The sequence below is a fragment of the Gadus morhua genome, chromosome 20 (assembly GCF_902167405.1).
Source record: "Gadus morhua chromosome 20, gadMor3.0, whole genome shotgun sequence".
Lineage (NCBI taxonomy): Eukaryota > Metazoa > Chordata > Actinopteri > Gadiformes > Gadidae > Gadus > Gadus morhua.
Genome location: NC_044067.1, coordinates 5,319,896 through 5,339,499, shown reverse-complemented (window position 1 = coordinate 5,339,499; position 19,604 = coordinate 5,319,896). Strand labels below are relative to the sequence as shown.

General features: G+C 40.4%; 3 protein-coding genes across 4 annotated transcripts; all 3 read left to right on the top strand.

Moving 5' to 3' along the window:
* The first annotated feature begins 122 nt into the window (after nucleotides 1-122).
* Nucleotides 123-5,053, top strand: LOC115532976 (granzyme B). The gene is made up of 6 exons (XM_030343107.1): nucleotides 123-303; nucleotides 806-950; nucleotides 1,048-1,195; nucleotides 1,838-2,098; nucleotides 2,264-4,107; nucleotides 4,580-5,053. Exons 1-5 carry the CDS (start codon nucleotides 168-170, stop codon nucleotides 2,420-2,422), a joined length of 849 nt encoding a protein of 282 aa, XP_030198967.1. The 5' UTR covers nucleotides 123-167; the 3' UTR covers nucleotides 2,423-4,107; nucleotides 4,580-5,053.
* A 260-nt stretch (nucleotides 5,054-5,313) lies between these two features.
* LOC115532978 (mast cell protease 1A-like) lies at nucleotides 5,314-10,701 on the top strand. Its single transcript, XM_030343110.1, has 5 exons — nucleotides 5,314-5,471; nucleotides 7,539-7,686; nucleotides 7,790-7,931; nucleotides 8,574-8,834; nucleotides 9,000-10,701. Exons 1-5 carry the CDS (start codon nucleotides 5,426-5,428, stop codon nucleotides 9,156-9,158), a joined length of 756 nt encoding a protein of 251 aa, XP_030198970.1. The 5' UTR covers nucleotides 5,314-5,425; the 3' UTR covers nucleotides 9,159-10,701.
* A 1,379-nt stretch (nucleotides 10,702-12,080) lies between these two features.
* On the top strand, nucleotides 12,081-16,398 carry LOC115532977 (granzyme B(G,H)). 2 transcript variants are annotated; one of them, XM_030343109.1, is made up of 5 exons: nucleotides 12,081-12,243; nucleotides 14,311-14,455; nucleotides 14,559-14,700; nucleotides 15,335-15,595; nucleotides 15,761-16,398. In XM_030343109.1, exons 1-5 carry the CDS (start codon nucleotides 12,198-12,200, stop codon nucleotides 15,917-15,919), a joined length of 753 nt encoding a protein of 250 aa, XP_030198969.1. In that variant the 5' UTR covers nucleotides 12,081-12,197; the 3' UTR covers nucleotides 15,920-16,398. The 2 variants fall into 2 exon arrangements, with proteins under 2 accessions (XP_030198969.1, XP_030198968.1); XM_030343108.1 differs by having other exon boundaries at nucleotides 12,088-12,243; nucleotides 14,553-14,700.
* Nucleotides 16,399-19,604: the final 3,206 nt, after the last annotated feature.

Genomic DNA, 19,604 nt, shown 5'->3' with positions numbered 1-19,604 from the left:
TAGGGCCCCATAAAGTCTTGTGCCGGCACTGCTTGAAGGAAGTTGCAAGTGAAGGGGTTATATCCGTTCCCGTGAAAGTCTCCAAACGAACATGCTGCAGCAGGTGTGACGTGTGATATTCGTCAACATGAAACAATCCACCCTCAAATATTTCCAGAGTTATATGCATGTCATGTTGTGGTTTTATTTTGAGGCGGCGCTTTGGTTGGCGGAGTCAAAGAATAGAAGAACAAGAAGTGTTATACTACATCACTGCCATGCTGTTTAAAATTCTGCTACTACTTTGCCTGGGCTGCTTTTCAGGTAGGATTTCAGCTTTTTGTTACCTTTCCTATTTTGTGCATATTTTTTTTTGTATATATCTACCGAGGTATATATTTACCGAGCTTCTCCATATCAAGACACCCAACCGTTCTCTCAGATCGTCTTCCTCCATCCAGCTCACCCTCCCTCCAGCTCGCCTGGTTACCATGGGGTCAAGAGCATTCAGTCGCTCAGCCCCCCACCTCTGGAACTCTCTGCCTCATGACATCCAACACTCAAGTTCCATTATCACCTTCAAAACTCACCTTAAAACGTATCTATTCACCCAAGCCTACTCCCTTTAATGGCGCGTTTCCACTGCAGGGTGCACTGCAGGGTGCACTTGAAACACATTTCAAGGAAAAAGGCATATTGAAACAAGATTATCTCTTTCTTGTACAGCCAATCTCTTTTACTAATTCTGGCTGCTCCCTTAGGGTCATTGATGCTATCTGATGCAACCAGCACTCTCCTAATAACCTTAATGTCTTTGTTGTAAAAGGTGCTTCTGGCAGTGGCATAGTGGAAGGTACTGAGTCCAAGCCGCACTCCAGGCCATACATGGTATCGTTGCAGCAGGAAGGACTACATCTCTGTGGGGGAGCACTTGTCCGGAAGGACTTTGTGCTCACCTCAGCACATTGCAAGTGAGCATAATATATTAAGTCAATATATTATAAAACATACTAAATGTTGTGAATGTTTTCCTGAAATAAGTAAGCTCTAACTACGTTCCCTATGAAGCGACAGCAAATTTGGTCTGACTGCTGTGCTCGGAGCCCACAACATTACAAAGGAGGAGAAAAGTCAACAAAGGATCCAAGTGGCTAGGTACCACGTGCATCCAAATTACAAGGATGGACTCTTTGGCTTCGACGTCATGCTTCTCAAGGTAATCTTGTGTCATATTGAACCGGGTTTTTAAACTTTAGGCCTGATATGCATGTGGGGTTGGAGGTCACTTCTGAGGTGGCCTATGTGCCATGATGGATACTTGATCATGCATTTTTTATCTATATTTACCCACATCCTGTACATACATGCATGCAGACTAAGATGTTTACACAGTGAATATTTCAGAACTGAATTGGCAGTTCAAGTTTGACCTTTTCATTTCCCATTCAAAACATTGTTATTTTCCAGAGAATAATTGTTGTTTTCCCTCATAAACCATGACATGCAGCTATATTAAGCACATATCGTCAACCAAAAAGTAAAACTTTCTGTTGCATTATTCAGCAGTATTCAGTAGTGATACCGATGACAGCAAGCAAACCATTTCAGTTAGATAAATTAGGAGGAGTTAACACATGAAATGGTAGTGACAGTGAGCACCAGGTGAGGGGGCTCCGAATAATCCACCCATGATCATCATAACCACATACAATTAATAAGAAATCGTATTTAATTGCCTCTGATGAATAAGACAAGAATGAAGGTCAACAATGGCCGAAAATGTAATACCTTTAAGCCTAAAGATCTATGACTTCGCACTATGGACCAAAGTGCTTATGCAGCCTCTCTATTTCTACAGTTAAAGACGAACAGCATACTGAATAAGTATGTTAAGCCCATTGGACTACCCAAAAAAGATAAAAGAATCCTTGCCAACATCAAGTGCTCTGTAGCTGGCTGGGGCATGCGTTTGCCCAGTACAGCAGCCTCGGATGTCCTGAGGGAGACCGCAGTGAAGACGCGATTCGTCCATGAGTGCCAGTATATTTGGCCTGGTTACTTCAACTCCAGCCAAATAATCTGCACCCATTCTTCAGGCAAGAAGGGGGGAATCTGTCAGGTAATATCGACCACAATAATCCTCTATGTTACACTGTATTTGGATAAAAAAATGTAATATACTTTTTATTTAGTTCCAGAAACACTTATTGGGAAGGAGGACCAGCAGGTTGTAATTTCTGTGATTATGTGATGTGAAGATATTGACATGGACATTTCCACCCAGGGTGATTCCGGTGGCCCATTGATATGCGGCAGAGATGCTCAGGGCATAGCTGCTTACACTTGGCCGGGTAAATGTGACGACCCAAAGTATCCACATATCTTCATGAAGATCCCATCCTTTGTGCAGTGGATTAAGGAGGTCATGAAAAAAAGGGACTAGGTCACCCACCTTAACCTTTTGTGAAATATCCCAGCATTACTTTTTGTTTCTGTAATTATTATAGTGGGAAAATTCAATTGTTCATTGACTTTCTTTTAATTTTACCACTTTTACTGAATTGTGTGGATTTGATGACCCCAAGGATCCACGTTTGTATGAGTAACAGCTACTTTATACCCTGTATTAAGGATTTGAACATGCATAAAAGGCACTAGGTTACCCATAGAAAGAGCAGTACAGTGTAACTGGACAGCCTAAAATGGCCACTAGGCTACTGATTGGACTACATTGATAACAAGCTACTGTGACTAGGAAGGACCTCACCTGGCTACTTCATGGGGTCTCTGAGGCCTTTGTGATCTCTGTCTGGAAACTCTTTCAGACGGTGCATATTAGGTTGATTATATATGAGGCCACATAAAAACAATACAAATTGAGTCATTCTACAATTGTCAAAAAAACACAATCAAATAAGACAATCTTTTTTTTGTCACTCATTGACTTGCTTTTCATTTAACCCGATGCAACAATTGGAAATAATGATTGCCTCTGCACACATGGTGATAGTTGCAGTTTCATATTTACAAGCAATGGAGTTTGGAAACCAGTGTTGTGGTGGACTACAACCTAAACTGTTCAACTTTCACTGCTAGACGAAAAACACCTGTACAGGAGGCTGTAGATGCACCGTGTCAGTCATAGTGTAAGCTTTTACGGTTGGAACGTTTCCTGTGAGTAAAACCCGTCATCTGCCAAAAAAACTAAGAGAGAGTTTAATCATCTTAATATAAAGAAGATAAGTCCATAATGTATCATTTGATGTAATATGATGTGGAGAAGGATGTCAAGAGGAAATCAACTTCTGTACACAAATTTCTGCACAAATAGTCATAAGTCTTGACACATTTAATTGACCTCACTTGCACTGTATGCAAATTGAGTGCACAATTTACACCACATTGAACATTAAGCTGTTTTACGTAACCGTAACACTTAATTTCAAACACAGCATATAATTCATGTTCTATATTAGAATAGATTAAACTGTATCGTCATGGCACAAGCAGTAGACTATATAATGCAGTTTAGCATCCAACCAGAAGTGCAACAGTTCATGATTAAACTTGGGTAGGTAGGCACTTATTATGGAATATTAATATTCCATAATAAGTGCAAAACACAGCATTGGTACAAAACAGAGTCAGGATATGCCGTATATTTCTGTGGCCATGACTTTTGATGTTGGGGTTATGGTTGGGTAATGGTGACTTTATAACATGCACTAAGTTAGAAGTAAAACAAAGAAAACGATTGTAAAATAATTACCAATTCAATGCAGAATCCAAATCCAATTGAATTGTAGGTTGCCCACATTATTATCACAGTCGCAGGTCAAGCATTATGCTGCACCACAGTAGTATTATATATTGTGGACGAAGCTGTGGTGGGAAACATATTACCTCAACGTCGAGGGCGTCATCGTGTGTTCAATGATATGAACTGCAGTTGTAGAAATGCCTTTTATTAAATATTTTTACGTTAATTATTTTCCTTTCCTTATTGGCAAGCAACGAGCCAATTAACTGGCACGTAATCAGCGGAGAGTCTCAGTGGAAGCCGAGTTCAAGCGAGAATACTCACTTGTACAAGTATGGGATATCTTAAATTGCGCGTTCATGAAAAACGTAAGTAATCCATCACTTAAATCCATAATCTGTGTGTGTGTGTGTGTGTGTGTGTGTGTGTGTGTGTGTGTGTGTGTGTGTGTGTGTGTGTGTGTGTGTGTGTGTGTGTGTGTGTGTGTGTGTGTGTGTGTGTCTGTGTGTGGAAAAGCAGGACCTAGCAAGTTGTCAGAAGAAAGAGTACACCCTCACATGAACCCACGCAAAACCTCTTTGAAAATGGTCAAAGATTTTGTGTCATAGTTAAGTTTTTTAAAGCACAAAAAAAGATAAACCAGCAAGAATTGGATGTGAATTGAGTTTTGGGGGAAACATTCAGACCCTACAGAGACTTTTGTGTTTTGTACTTCCTCACGAAAGTGATGGATGATGCCTATGTGTAGTTAGCAACCGTCCTAGTTAGGAACATACATTACCGTCCTAGTTAGGAACATACATTATTGTAATCGAATCCAGCTTTTTCTGTTTATTTCAGAATGAAAAACCCTACAGGATCCAAGACCTTTTTGGAAAACAAACTAAACTTAAATTAAGTCCCCTGCGATCTCAATCCTATCTGTTGGTGTTTATTATTTTCACGTTAATTGTTAGTTTCCGTATTGGCCAGCAAGGAGCCAATCAGCGAGTTCAGGCGAGAATACTCGCTTATGCTCGAATACTCTCTTATGATCCAGTAATCCAACACGCAATATACTCACAATATCTTCGCCAAAAGGAGAAGATAAATTGCTATACCAACTGATTGACGTAGCGCTACTCCTGATTCAAGGGATTAATCTGCAAATTCGGTCTTGAAGTTCGTCCTGCCGCCCGGAAGGATAACATATTGGAATGATTCAATAACGTGAAACATAACCCTTTGGTATTGTCATTGGTTTTGTGTCTCGGAGTATTTTACATTGCATGTTGCAAATTGTTAACTTATTAACATTAAATGCATTATCTGCTGGTTTGTTTTTGGATTACTCTTCAGTACACCACATTCACTAGGCCACTAGGTACTGTACCACTTGTAATATTCATCTGTAAATCAGCGGTGGGGAGCCCCCAATACAAATTCTGCTTAGGGCCCCATTAAGTCTTGTGCCGGCACTGCTTGAAAGAAGTTGCAAGGCAAGGTGTGATATCCTTTCTCGTATGAGTCTCAAAACGAACATGCTGCAGCTTAGGTGTGAGGTCAAAAGTTCAAAAGTTTTCAGAGTGATATGCATTGCAAGGTGTGTTTCCATCATTAGGAGGAGCGTTGGTCGGCAGACTCAAAGCGTAGAAGAACACAAACGCACACACACACACAAATTAAGTGTTATACTACATCACTGCCATGGTGTTCAGAATTCTGCTAATACTTTGCCTGGGCTGCCTCTCAGGTAGGATTTCAGCTTTTTGTTAACTTTCCTATTTTGTGTTTAATCGATTATTGGCAAGGCAAGGCAACTCTATTTACATAGCACTTTTCATACACAAGGCAGACTCAAAGTGCTTCACATATAAACATTGTCATACAATAAAATAAAATAATAGAAAAGAAAACATATACAAGAATTGAGTAAATTAGAAAATAAAGGCAAAGTTAAAAAAGCATTTTAGAAAGAAAAATAGAAAATAAAGGCAAAGTTAAAAAGGCATTTTAAAGCATTTTTTTGAAAGTGCAATGTATTTAAGATTTAGCAGAAAGCTTAAGCAAACATAAAAAGTCTTCAGTCTTGTTTTAAAAGTCGTCAGTTGGGGCAAGTCTTAAATCCTCAGGGAGTTTATTCCAGCTATTTGTTGCATAGTAACTAAATCCTGCTTTCCCATGTTTCGTGTTTACTCTGGGGATAATTAACAGATTGGTCTCAGAAGATCTTAGTGGTCTAGAAGGCTTATGTAGTTGAATCATATCAGTTAAATATGTTGGCCCTATATCAGGTAGGGATTTACAGGTTAGCAACATGATTTTAAAAACAATTCTCTGACCTACAGGAAGCCAATGTAGCGATTTAAGAATTGGTGTAATATGTTCAAATTTGTTGGTGTTTGTTAGAACTCTAGCAGCAGCATTCTGAACAAGCTGAAGTTTCCTTAGAGGTTTTTTTGGGAGACCTGTAAGGAGACCATTGCAGTAATCAAGCTTACTAGGGATAAAGGCATGTACAAGTTTTTGTAAGTCTTCGGTGGACATGAGACGGATGGAGGAGTGGTATTTGCCGACGGAGCCAAGATCTGATGGCTGACGGATCCGTTGCAGCCTGAAAAGTAAACATTTCTCAACTTCTGACGCCTCGTGCCCACTGCACTGTCCTTTGACGGATCCCCATTGACTTTGAATGGGGAAGGATGGCAATGCATTGTGGATCCGTCCGTTCCATTGGATCCATCGGCGCCATCAAAAAGTTGAAAATTGTCAACTTTTTTGGCAGCGACGGATCCGTCATCCAATCAGATCGCGTATGCAAATTTCTGCACTGTGACACTACTCGGGCTCTGACGACCCTGGAAAGCTTCCCCATCCGTCAGCCACGCCTTCCGACGTCCGTTGACGGACGGTGCAGTGGGCACGAGGCGTGAACGCAAGAGTCGGAGCCGACGGAACGGACGGACCTATGATGCACTTCGGGATCGCCCCATGCAAAGTCAATGAGATCCGTCAACAGACGGATGCAGTGGGCAAGGGGTGAAAGGGTACTGTCGGCGGTCGAAACGCGAGCCGTAACTGAGCTGCGCCGAACCGCACCTTCACTACTCCACCAAGCCGCACCGAACCGACCCACACCCTCCGGTGGAAATGCGCAACTTCGCACATCCATAAATATGACGTGCTGCATTTTCAGTTTTATAACTGATTGTCTTAATTTGTTTACAAGTTACGGATGGAGTCTGGGATGATATGGGGTACTTATTGTTTACTGTTTACATCTTAGATTACACAGTTCAGGCTGTTGCAGCTAGCTCAGGGGAGAGACTGTATGACACTCGGTGGTACAACCTGAGACATGCTCAATCAAAAAGAATTGCCTCCTGCATTTTTGTTTTTTCTTTTCCCTTCATTGTACCGAACTCGTACTGAACCGTGATGTCTGAACCGAGGCATGAACCGAACCGTGACTTCAGTGTACCGCTACACCCCTAATATATATAGGACACTAGGTACTGTAAAACTTGGAACATTCATCTGTAAATCAGCGGACTGGGGCCCTGAATAAAAATTCTGCTTAGGGCCCCATAAAGTCTTGTGTGGCACATAATATAACCAAATATTTTCTTCTATGTGCTTCAGCCTCCATTTGTCGCACTTCAAAGACATTTCAAGGACAAAGGCAGGATATTGAAACAAGTTTATCTCTTTCTTGTACAGCCAATCTCTTTTACTAATTCTGGCCGCTCCCTTAGGGTCATTGATGCTATCTGATGCAACCAGCACTCTCCTAATAACCTTAATGTCTTTGTTGTAAAAGGTGCTTCTGACAGTGGCATAGTGGAAGGTACTGAGTCCAAGCCGCACTCCAGACCATACATGGTATCGTTGCAGCAGCAGGAAGGAAAACATCACTGTGGGGGAGCACTTGTCCGGAAGGACTTTGTGCTCACCTCAGCACATTGCAAGTGAGCATAATATATTGAGTCAATATATTATAAAACATACTAAATGTTGTGAATGTATTCCTGAAATAAGTAAGCTCTAACTACGTTCCCTATGAACCGACAGCAAATTGGGTCTGACTGCTGTGCTCGGAGCCCACAACATTACAAAGGAGGAGAAAAGTCAACAAAGGATCCAAGTGGCTAGGTACCACGTGCATCCAAATTATAAGGATGGACTCTTTGGCTTCGACGTCATGCTTCTCAAGGTAATCTTGTGTCATATTGAACCGGGTTTTTAAACTTTAGGCCTGATATGCATGTGGGGTTGGAGGTCACTTCTGAGGTGGCCTATGTGCCATGATGGATACTTGATCATGCATTTTTTATCTATATTTACCCACATCCTGTACATACATGCATGCAGACTAAGTTGTTTATACAGTGAATATTTCAGACCTGAATTGGCCATTCAAGTTTGACCTTTTCATTTCCCATTCAAAACATTGTTTTTTTACCGAGAATAATTGTTGTTTTCCCTCATAAATCATGACATGCAGCTATATTAAGCACATATCTTCAACCAAAAAGTAAAACTTTCTGTTGCATTATTCAGCAGTATTCAGTAGTGATACCGATGACAGCAAGCAAACCATTTCAGTTAGATAAATTAGGAGGAGTTAACACATGAAATGGTAGTGACAGTGAGCACCAGGTGAGGGGGCTCCGAATAATCCACCCATGATCATCATAACCACATACAATTAATAAGAAATCGTATTTAATTGCCTCTGATGAATAAGACAAGAATGAAGGTCAACAATGGCCGAAAATGTAATACCTTTAAGCCTAAAGATCTATGACTTCGCACTATGGACCAAAGTGCTTATGCAGCCTCTCTATTTCTACAGTTAAAGACGAACAGCATACTGAATAAGTATGTTAAGCCCATTGGACTACCCAAAAAAGATAAAAGAATCCTTGCCAACATCAAGTGCTCTGTAGCTGGCTGGGGCATGCGTTTGCCCAGTACAGCAGCCTCGGATGTCCTGAGGGAGACCGCAGTGAAGACGCGATTCGTCCATGAGTGCCAGTATATTTGGCCTGGTTACTTCAACTCCAGCCAAATAATCTGCACCCATTCTTCAGGCAAGAAGGGGGGAATCTGTCAGGTAATATCGTCCACAATAATCCTCTATGTTACACTGTATTTGGATAAAAAAATGTAATATACTTTTTATTTAGTTCCAGAAACACTTATTGGGAAGTAGGACCAGCAGGTTGTAATTTCTGTGATTATGTGATGTGAAGATATTGACATGGACATTTCCACCCAGGGTGATTCCGGTGGCCCATTGATATGCGGCAGAGATGCTCAGGGCATAGCTGCTTACACTTGGCCGGGTAAATGTGACGACCCAAAGTATCCACATATCTTCATGAAGATCCCATCCTTTGTGCAGTGGATTAAGGAGGTCATGAAAAAAAGGGACTAGGTCACCCACCTTAACCTTTTGTGAAATATCCCAGCATTACTTTTTGTTTCTGTAATTATTATAGTGGGAAAATTCAATTGTTCATTGACTTTCTTTTAATTTTACCACTTTTACTGAATTGTGTGGATTTGATGACCCCAAGGATCCACGTTTGCATGAGTAACAGCTACTTTATACCCTGTATTAAGGATTTGAACATGCATAAAAGGCACTAGGTTACCCATAGAAAGAGCAGTACAGTGTAACTGGACAGCCTAAAATGGCCACTAGGCTACTGATTGGACTACATTGATAACAAGCTACTGTGACTAGGAAGGACCTCACCTGGCTACTTCATGGGGTCTCTGAGGCCTTTGTGATCTCTGTCTGGAAACTCTTTCAGACGGTGCATATTAGGTTGATTATATATGAGGCCACATAAAAACAATACAAATTGAGTCATTCTACAATTGTCATAAAAACACAATCAAATAAGACAATCTTTTTTTTGTCACTCATTGACTTGCTTTTCATTTAACCCGATGCAACAATTGGAAATAATGATTGCCTCTGCACACATGGTGATAGTTGCAGTTTCATATTTACAAGCAATGGAGTTTGGAAACCAGTGTTGTGGTGGACTACAACCTAAACTGTTCAACTTTCACTGCTAGACGAAAAACACCTGTACAGGAGGCTGTAGATGCACCGTGTCAGTCATAGTGTAAGCTTTTACGGTTGGAACGTTTCCTGTGAGTAAAACCCGTCATCTGCCAAAAAAACTAAGAGAGAGTTTAATCATCTTAATATAAAGAAGATAAGTCCATAATGTATCATTTGATGTAATATGATGTGGAGAAGGATGTCAAGAGGAAATCAACTTCTGTACACAAATTTCTGCACAAATAGTCATAAGTCTTGACACATTTAATTGACCTCACTTGCACTGTATGCAAATTGAGTGCACAATTTACACCACATTGAACATTAAGCTGTTTTACGTAACCGTAACACTTAATTTCAAACACAGCATATAATTCATGTTCTATATTAGAATAGATTAAACTGTATCGTCATGGCACAAGCAGTAGACTATATAATGCAGTTTAGCATCCAACCAGAAGTGCAACAGTTCATGATTAAACTTGGGTAGGTAGGCACTTATTATGGAATATTAATATTCCATAATAAGTGCAAAACACAGCATTGGTACAAAACAGAGTCAGGATATGCCGTATATTTCTGTGGCCATGACTTTTGATGTTGGGGTTATGGTTGGGTAATGGTGACTTTATAACATGCACTAAGTTAGAAGTAAAACAAAGAAAACGATTGTAAAATAATTACCAATTCAATGCAGAATCCAAATCCAATTGAATTGTAGGTTGCCCACATTATTATCACAGTCGCAGGTCAAGCATTATGCTGCACCACAGTAGTATTATATATTGTGGACGAAGCTGTGGTGGGAAACATATTACCTCAACGTCGAGGGCGTCATCGTGTGTTCAATGATATGAACTGCAGTTGTAGAAATGCCTTTTATTAAATATTTTTACGTTAATTATTTTCCTTTCCTTATTGGCAAGCAACGAGCCAATTAACTGGCACGTAATCAGCGGAGAGTCTCAGTGGAAGCCGAGTTCAAGCGAGAATACTCACTTGTACAAGTATGGGATATCTTAAATTGCACGTTCATGAAAAACGTAAGTAATCCATCACTTAAATCCATAATCTGTGTGTGTGTGTGTGTGTGTGTGTGTGTGTGTGTGTGTGTGTGTGTGTGTGTGTGTGTGTGTGTGTGTGTGTGTGTGTGTGTGTGTGTGTGTGTGTGTGTGTGTGTGTGTGTGTCTGTGTGTGGAAAAGCAGGACCTAGCAAGTTGTCAGAAGAAAGAGTACACCCTCACATGAACCCACGCAAAACCTCTTTGAAAATGGTCAAAGATTTTGTGTCATAGTTAAGTTTTTTAAAGCACAAAAAAAGATAAACCAGCAAGAATTGGATGTGAATTGAGTTTTGGGGGAAACATTCGGACCCTACAGAGACTTTTGTGTTTTGTACTTCCTCACGAAAGTGATGGATGATGCCTATGTGTAGTTAGCAACCGTCCTAGTTAGGAACATACATTACCGTCCTAGTTAGGAACATACATTATTGTAATCGAATCCAGCTTTTTCTGTTTATTTCAGAATGAAAAACCCTACAGGATCCAAGACCTTTTTGGAAAACAAACTAAACTTAAATTAAGTCCCCTGCGATCTCAATCCTATCTGTTGGTGTTTATTATTTTCACGTTAATTGTTAGTTTCCGTATTGGCCAGCAAGGAGCCAATCAGCGAGTTCAGGCGAGAATACTCGCTTATGCTCGAATACTCTCTTATGATCCAGTAATCCAACACGCAATATACTCACAATATCTTCGCCAAAAGGAGAAGATAAATTGCTATACCAACTGATTGACGTAGCGCTACTCCTGATTCAAGGGATTAATCTGCAAATTCGGTCTTGAAGTTCGTCCTGCCGCCCGGAAGGATAACATATTGGAATGATTCAATAACGTGAAACATAACCCTTTGGTATTGTCATTGGTTTTGTGTCTCGGAGTATTTTACATTGCATGTTGCAAATTGTTAACTTATTAACATTAAATGCATTATCTGCTGGTTTGTTTTTGGATTACTCTTCAGTACACCACATTCACTAGGCCACTAGGTACTGTACCACTTGTAATATTCATCTGTAAATCAGCGGTGGGGAGCCCCCAATACAAATTCTGCTTAGGGCCCCATTAAGTCTTGTGCCGGCACTGCTTGAAAGAAGTTGCAAGGCAAGGTGTGATATCCTTTCTCGTATGAGTCTCAAAACGAACATGCTGCAGCTTAGGTGTGAGGTGTGATATTCGTCAACATGAAACAATACGCCCTCAAAAGTTTTCAGAGTGATATGCATTGCAAGGTGTGTTTCCATCATTAGGAGGAGCGTTGGTCGGCAGACTCAAAGCGTAGAAGAACACAAACGCACACACACACACAAATTAAGTGTTATACTACATCACTGCCATGGTGTTCAGAATTCTGCTAATACTTTGCCTGGGCTGCCTCTCAGGTAGGATTTCAGCTTTTTGTTAACTTTCCTATTTTGTGTTTAATCGATTATTGGCAAGGCAACTCTATTTACATAGCACTTTTCATACACAAGGCAGACTCAAAGTGCTTCACATATAAACATTGTCATACAATAAAATAAAATAAAATAATAGAAAAGAAAACATATACAAGAATTGAGTAAATTAGAAAATAAAGGCAAAGTTAAAAAAGCATTTTAGAAAGAAAAATAGAAAATAAAGGCAAAGTTAAAAAGGCATTTTAAAGCATTTTTTTGAAAGTGCAATGTATTTAAGATTTAGCAGAAAGCTAAAGCAAACATAAAAAGTCTTCAGTCTTGTTTTAAAAGTCGTCAGTTGGGGCAAGTCTTAAATCCTCAGGGAGTTTATTCCAGCTATTTGTTGCATAGTAACTAAATCCTGCTTTCCCATGTTTCGTGTTTACTCTGGGGATAATTAACAGATTGGTCTCAGAAGATCTTAGTGGTCTAGAAGGCTTATGTAGTTGAATCATATCAGTTAAATATGTTGGCCCTATATCAGGCAGGGATTTACAGGTTAGCAACATGATTTTAAAAACAATTCTCTGACCTACAGGAAGCCAATGTAGCGATTTAAGAATTGGTGTAATATGTTCAAATTTGTTGGTGTTTGTTAGAACTCTAGCAGCAGCATTCTGAACAAGCTGAAGTTTCCTTAGAGGTTTTTTTGGGAGACCTGTAAGGAGACCATTGCAGTAATCAAGCTTACTAGGGATAAAGGCATGTACAAGTTTTTGTAAGTCTTCGGTGGACATGAGACGGATGGAGGAGTGGTATTTGCCGACGGAGCCAAGATCTGATGGCTGACGGATCCGTTGCAGCCTGAAAAGTAAACATTTCTCAACTTCTGACGCCTCGTGCCCACTGCACTGTCCTTTGACGGATCCCCATTGACTTTGAATGGGGAAGGATGGCAATGCATTGTGGATCCGTCCGTTCCATTGGATCCATCGGCGCCATCAAAAAGTTGAAAATTGTCAACTTTTTTGGCAGCGACGGATCCGTCATCCAATCAGATCGCGTATGCAAATTTCTGCACTGTGACACTACTCGGGCTCTGACGACCCTGGAAAGCTTCCCCATCCGTCAGCCACGCCTTCCGACGTCCGTTGACGGACGGTGCAGTGGGCACGAGGCGTGAACGCAAGAGTCGGAGCCGACGGAACGGACGGACCTATGATGCACTTCGGGATCGCCCCATGCAAAGTCAATGAGATCCGTCAACAGACGGATGCAGTGGGCAAGGGGTGAAAGGGTACTGTCGGCGGTCGAAACGCGAGCCGTAACTGAGCTGCGCCGAACCGCACCTTCACTACTCCACCAAGCCGCACCGAACCGACCCACACCCTCCGGTGGAAATGCGCAACTTCGCACATCCATAAATATGACGTGCTGCATTTTCAGTTTTATAACTGATTGTCTTAATTTGTTTACAAGTTACGGATGGAGTCTGGGATGATATGGGGTACTTATTGTTTACTGTTTACATCTTAGATTACACAGTTCAGGCTGTTGCAGCTAGCTCAGGGGAGAGACTGTATGACACTCGGTGGTACAACCTGAGACATGCTCAATCAAAAAGAATTGCCTCCTGCATTTTTGTTTTTTCTTTTCCCTTCATTGTACCGAACTCGTACTGAACCGTGATGTCTGAACCGAGGCATGAACCGAACCGTGACTTCAGTGTACCGCTACACCCCTAATATATATAGGACACTAGGTACTGTAAAACTTGGAACATTCATCTGTAAATCAGCGGACTGGGGCCCTGAATAAAAATTCTGCTTAGGGCCCCATAAAGTCTTGTGTGGCACATAATATAACCAAATATTTTCTTCTATGTGCTTCAGCCTCCATTTGTCGCACTTCAAAGACATTTCAAGGACAAAGGCAGGATATTGAAACAAGTTTATCTCTTTCTTGTACAGCCAATCTCTTTTACTAATTCTGGCCGCTCCCTTAGGGTCATTGATGCTATCTGATGCAACCAGCACTCTCCTAATAACCTTAATGTCTTTGTTGTAAAAGGTGCTTCTGACAGTGGCATAGTGGAAGGTACTGAGTCCAAGCCGCACTCCAGACCATACATGGTATCGTTGGAGCAGGAAGGACAACATCACTGTGGGGGAGCACTTGTCCGGAAGGACTTTGTGCTCACCTCAGCACATTGCAAGTGAGCATAATATATTGAGTCAATATATTATAAAACATACTAAATGTTGTGAATGTATTCCTGAAATAAGTAAGCTCTAACTACGTTCCCTATGAAGCAACAGCAAATTGGGTCTGACTGCTGTGCTCGGAGCCCACAACATTAAAAAGGAGGAGAAAAGTCAACAAAGGATCCAAGTGGCTAGGTACCACGTGCATCCAAATTATAAGGATGGACTCTTTGGCTTCGACGTCATGCTTCTCAAGGTAATCTTGTGTCATATTGAACCGGGTTTTTAAACTTTAGGCCTGATATGCATGTGGGGTTGGAGGTCACTTCTGAGGTGGCCTATGTGCCATGATGGATACTTGATCATGCATTTTTTATCTATATTTACCCACATCCTGTACATACATGCATGCAGACTAAGTTGTTTATACAGTGAATATTTCAGACCTGAATTGGCCATTCAAGTTTGACCTTTTCATTTCCCATTCAAAACATTGTTTTTTTACCGAGAATAATTGTTGTTTTCCCTCATAAATCATGACATGCAGCTATATTAAGCACATATCTTCAACCAAAAAGTAAAACTTTCTGTTGCATTATTCTGCAGTATTCAGTAGAGATACCGATGACAACAAGCAAACCATTTCAGTTAGATAAATTAGGAGGAGTTAACACATGAAATGGTAGTGACAGTGAGCACCAGGTGAGGGGGCTCCGAATAATCCACCCATGATCATCATAACCACATACAATTAATAAGAAATCGTATTTAATTGCCTCTGATAAATAAGACAAGAATGAATGTCAACAATGGCCGAAAATGTAATACCTATCTATGACTTCGCACTATGGACCGCACTAAGTGCTTATGCAGCCTCTCTATTTCTACAGTTAAAGACAAACAGCATACTGAATAAGTATGTTAAGCCCATTGGACTACCCAAAAAAGATAAAAGAATCCTTGCCAACATCAAGTGCTCTGTAGCTGGCTGGGGCATGCGTTTCCCCAGTACAGCAGCCTCGGATGTCCTGAGGGAGACCGCAGTGAAGACGCGATTCGTCAATGAGTGCAAGAATATTTGGCTTGATTCCTTCAACTCCAGCCAAATGATATGCACCCATTCTTCAGGCAAGAAGGGGGGAATCTGTCAGGTAATATCGTCCACAATAATCCTCTATGTTACACTGTATTTGGATAAAAAAAATTAATATACTTTTTATTTAGTTCCAGAAACACTTATTGGGAAGGAGGACCAGCAGGTTGTAATTTCTGTGATTATGTGATGTGAAGATATTGACATGGACATTTCCACACAGGGTGATTCCGGTGGCCCATTGATATGCGGAAGAGATGCTCAGGGCATAGCTGCTTACACTCATCGGGTTAAATGTGACGACCCCACGTATCCACATGTCTTCATGAAGATCCCATCCTTTGTGCAGTGGATTAAGGAGGTGATGAAAAAGAGGGACTAGGTCACCCACCTTAACCTTTTGAGAAATATCCCAGCATTACTTTTTGTTTCCGTAATTATTATAGTGGGAAAATTCAATTGTTCATTGACTTTCTTTTAATTTTACCACTTTTACTGAATTGTGTGGATTTGATGACCCCAAGTATCCACGTTTGTATGAGTAACAGCTACTTTATACCCTGTATTAAGGATTTGAACATTCATAAAAGGCACTAGGTTACCCATAGAAAGAGCAGTACAGTTTAACTGGACAGCCTAAAATGGCCACTAGGCTACTGATTGGTCTACATTGATAACAAGCTACTGTGACTAGGAAGGACCTCACCTGACTACTTCATGGGGTCTCTGAGGCCTTTGTGATCTCTGTGTGGAAACTCTTTCAGACGGTGCATATTAGGTTGATTATATATGAGGCCAAATAAAAACAATACAAATTGAGTCATTCTACAATTGTAATAAAAACACAATCAAATAAGACAATCTTTTTTTGTCACTCATTGACTTGCTTTTCATTTAACCCACTGCAACAACAGGAAATAATGAGTGCCTCTGTACACCATTGTGATAGTTGCAGTTTCATATTAACAAGCAATGGAGTTTGGAAACCAGTGTTGTGGTGGACTACAACCTAAACTGTTCAACTTTCACTGCTAGACGAAAAACACCTGTACAGGAGGCTGTAGATGCACCGTGTCAGTCATAGTGTAAGCTTTTACGGTTGGAACGTTTCCTGTGAGTAAAACCCGTCATCTGCCAAAAAAACAAAGAGAGTTTAATCATCTTAATATAAAGAAGATAAGTCCATAATGTATCATTTGATGTAATATGATGTGGAGAAGGATGTCAAGAGGAAATCAACTTCTGTACACAAATTTCTGCACAAATAGTCATAAGTCTTGACACATTTAATTGACCTCACTTGCACTGTATGCAAATTGAGTGCACAATTTACGCCACATAGAACATTAGGCTGTTTTACGTAACCGTAACACTTAATTTAAAACAAAGCCTATAATTCATGTTCTGTATTAGAATAGATTAAACTGTATTGTCATTGCACAAGCAGTAGAATACTAGATTATGCAGTTTAGCATCCAACCAGAAGTGCCACAGTGCATGTTTAAAATTAGGTAGGTAGGCACTTATTATGGGATATTAATGTTCCATAATCAGTGCAATAATTGGCTTGAGTACACAGCATTGGTACAAAACAGAGTCTAAGCCGTATATTTGTTTGGCCATAACTTTTAATGTTAGGGGGTGTGGTTGGGTGGTGACTTTATAACATTTACTATGTTTCTAAAAGTAAAACAAAGGCAACGATTGTAAAATAATTACCAATTCCATGCAGAATCCAAATCCAATCGAATTGTAGGTTGCCCACATTATTATCACAGTCGCAGGTCAAGCATTATGCTGCACCACAGTAGTATTATATATTGTGGACGAAGCTGTGTTGGGAAACATATAACCTGAACGCCATCGTGTGTTCAATAATATGAACTGCAGTTGTAGAAATGCCTTTTATTTTATTTATTTGACGTTAATTATTTTCCTTTCCTTATTGGCCCGCCTCGAGCCAATTAACTGGCACGTAATCAGTGGAGGGTTTCAGTGGAAGCCGAGTTCAAGTGAGAATACTCACTAATACATATTATCTTATATTGCGCGTTCATGAAAAACGTAAATAGGCCTAATCCATCACTTAAATCCATAATCTGTGTGTGTGTGTGTGTGTGTGTGTGTGTGTGTGTGTGTGTGTGTGTGTGTGTGTGTGTGTGTGTGTGTGTGTGTGTGTGTGTGTGTGTGTGTGTGTGTGTGTGTGTGTGTGTGTCTTTGTGCTAAAGCAGGACCTGGCAAGTTGTCAGAAGAAAGAGTACACCCCCACATGAATCCACGCAAAAGTTTTTTAAAGCACAAAAAAAGATACACCAGCAAATGTGAATTGAGTTTTCGGGGAAACAGTCAGAGACTTTTGGGTTGTGTATTTCCTCACAAAAGTGATGGATGATGCAGTTAGCAACCGTCCTAGTGCATACATTAAAGGGACACTGTGTAATATTTTAAGTCATTTATTGCCTCAAATCAACGTATTCATTGATATATAAGTCCTCATTGGTGTAAAATTATCTCTGCCAAAAATCGCACTTATCCTCCTGAGCTAAGAATAATTAATATGTAGTTACATAGGAGGGGTAAGCTTCATGGAGGCTTCCATGTTCCTCCGGTCTATGAACTGCCGAGAGGGAGAGGGACAAAAAGCACTACGTGGTACAGGAAATGCAAACGCGTTTTAACTCTGAGCCAGCGTGAATGATGACTGAAATAATTCACTATCTTGCTCGAAGAGTAATTACTCATACATCATTAGCTTACACTAATGATTCAATGCAGTTTGAAATGTGTTTGAAATAACGAGCCTCCTCACTCGAATGACTTGATGAGGTAGTATTGGATGTCATGACACACCTTCTTGGCACATACTGCCCACCGTAGTTTTTGAACAAGCGAGCACTATTAGTTTGAATGCAATATACAATTGTACCACTAGATGGGAGTATTTTTTACACAGTGTCCCTTTAATGTAATTGAATACAGCTTTTTCTGTTTACTCCTGAAAAACCTCTTATAATGTTCATGTAATGAGAGTAGATGATGACTCGTTTCCCTTTCCAACTTCCTTCTCTGTTTTCCCCTCTGTCACCCCACTCCCCATACCCAAACGCATTGATGGAAGGAGAGTAGCCTATAGAAAACATTTTTGTTAGTCCGCTGTGACCTCGACACCTTTCTTTCACATTCGGCTTTTGAAAGTCACTCCAAAAGCACAATCGGCTTTTGAAAGCCACTCTACACTTGGAGGGCAGATCAACGGGGTTGTTGGGGGCCTGGTTCTTCTTTTATTCTTCTAAATTATTCCAGAGTCGCCACTCATTTGTAGAAAAATCTTGAAGTGTGGAAATATAGGACTGAATTAAGCATCATATTTCCGTGATCAATTCTATTCCATTTCTATTGGTAGAAATGTAAGTAAAATATATTTGATATTTACTGAGGGCAATTTGGAGGATCACAAAAATACTGCTGAGAATTTATATGAATAAAGTGAATTATGGTATGGAAACTATGGTATGGGACATACAAACTATACGGTACGGTATATGGGATGGAAAGTAATTAAAACTAAATCTATTCATTTGTAGCATGACTTGATAACTCAAAATGGCTTCTCTATGGATTTCAAAAGAATCCTTGATAATCAGCCGATGATTAAGCACTCACCATTGAGGAAGGACTCTCACATATCTTTTGATTTACAAGTTTGACCGTACCTCAAAGATCCCCATCGTCAGTGGGGGGTGGCAAAACATGCATATGCGGTATGTTATTGAGTTGATGGACTGCTGAAGTTGACCATTGGATAATGACATCCATAGGTCTTGGAGAGACTTGGAGACGTACGGCATAACGTACCCCACGGTTCAGTGTTTTTTGTTCAGTTAGGAGTTTTAGGTGATAAACCACCAAGGGTTGGATGTGAAGTGAGTTTTGGGAGAAGTCATTCAGACCCTACAGAGACTTTTGTGTTATGTAGGTCCATCTCCACAAGTCAGAGCATGTTTTAGCTGAATTCTTTCCAGCTATTTCGGAGGGAATTTCCGACACCTCTCAGGATAGGGTTATCC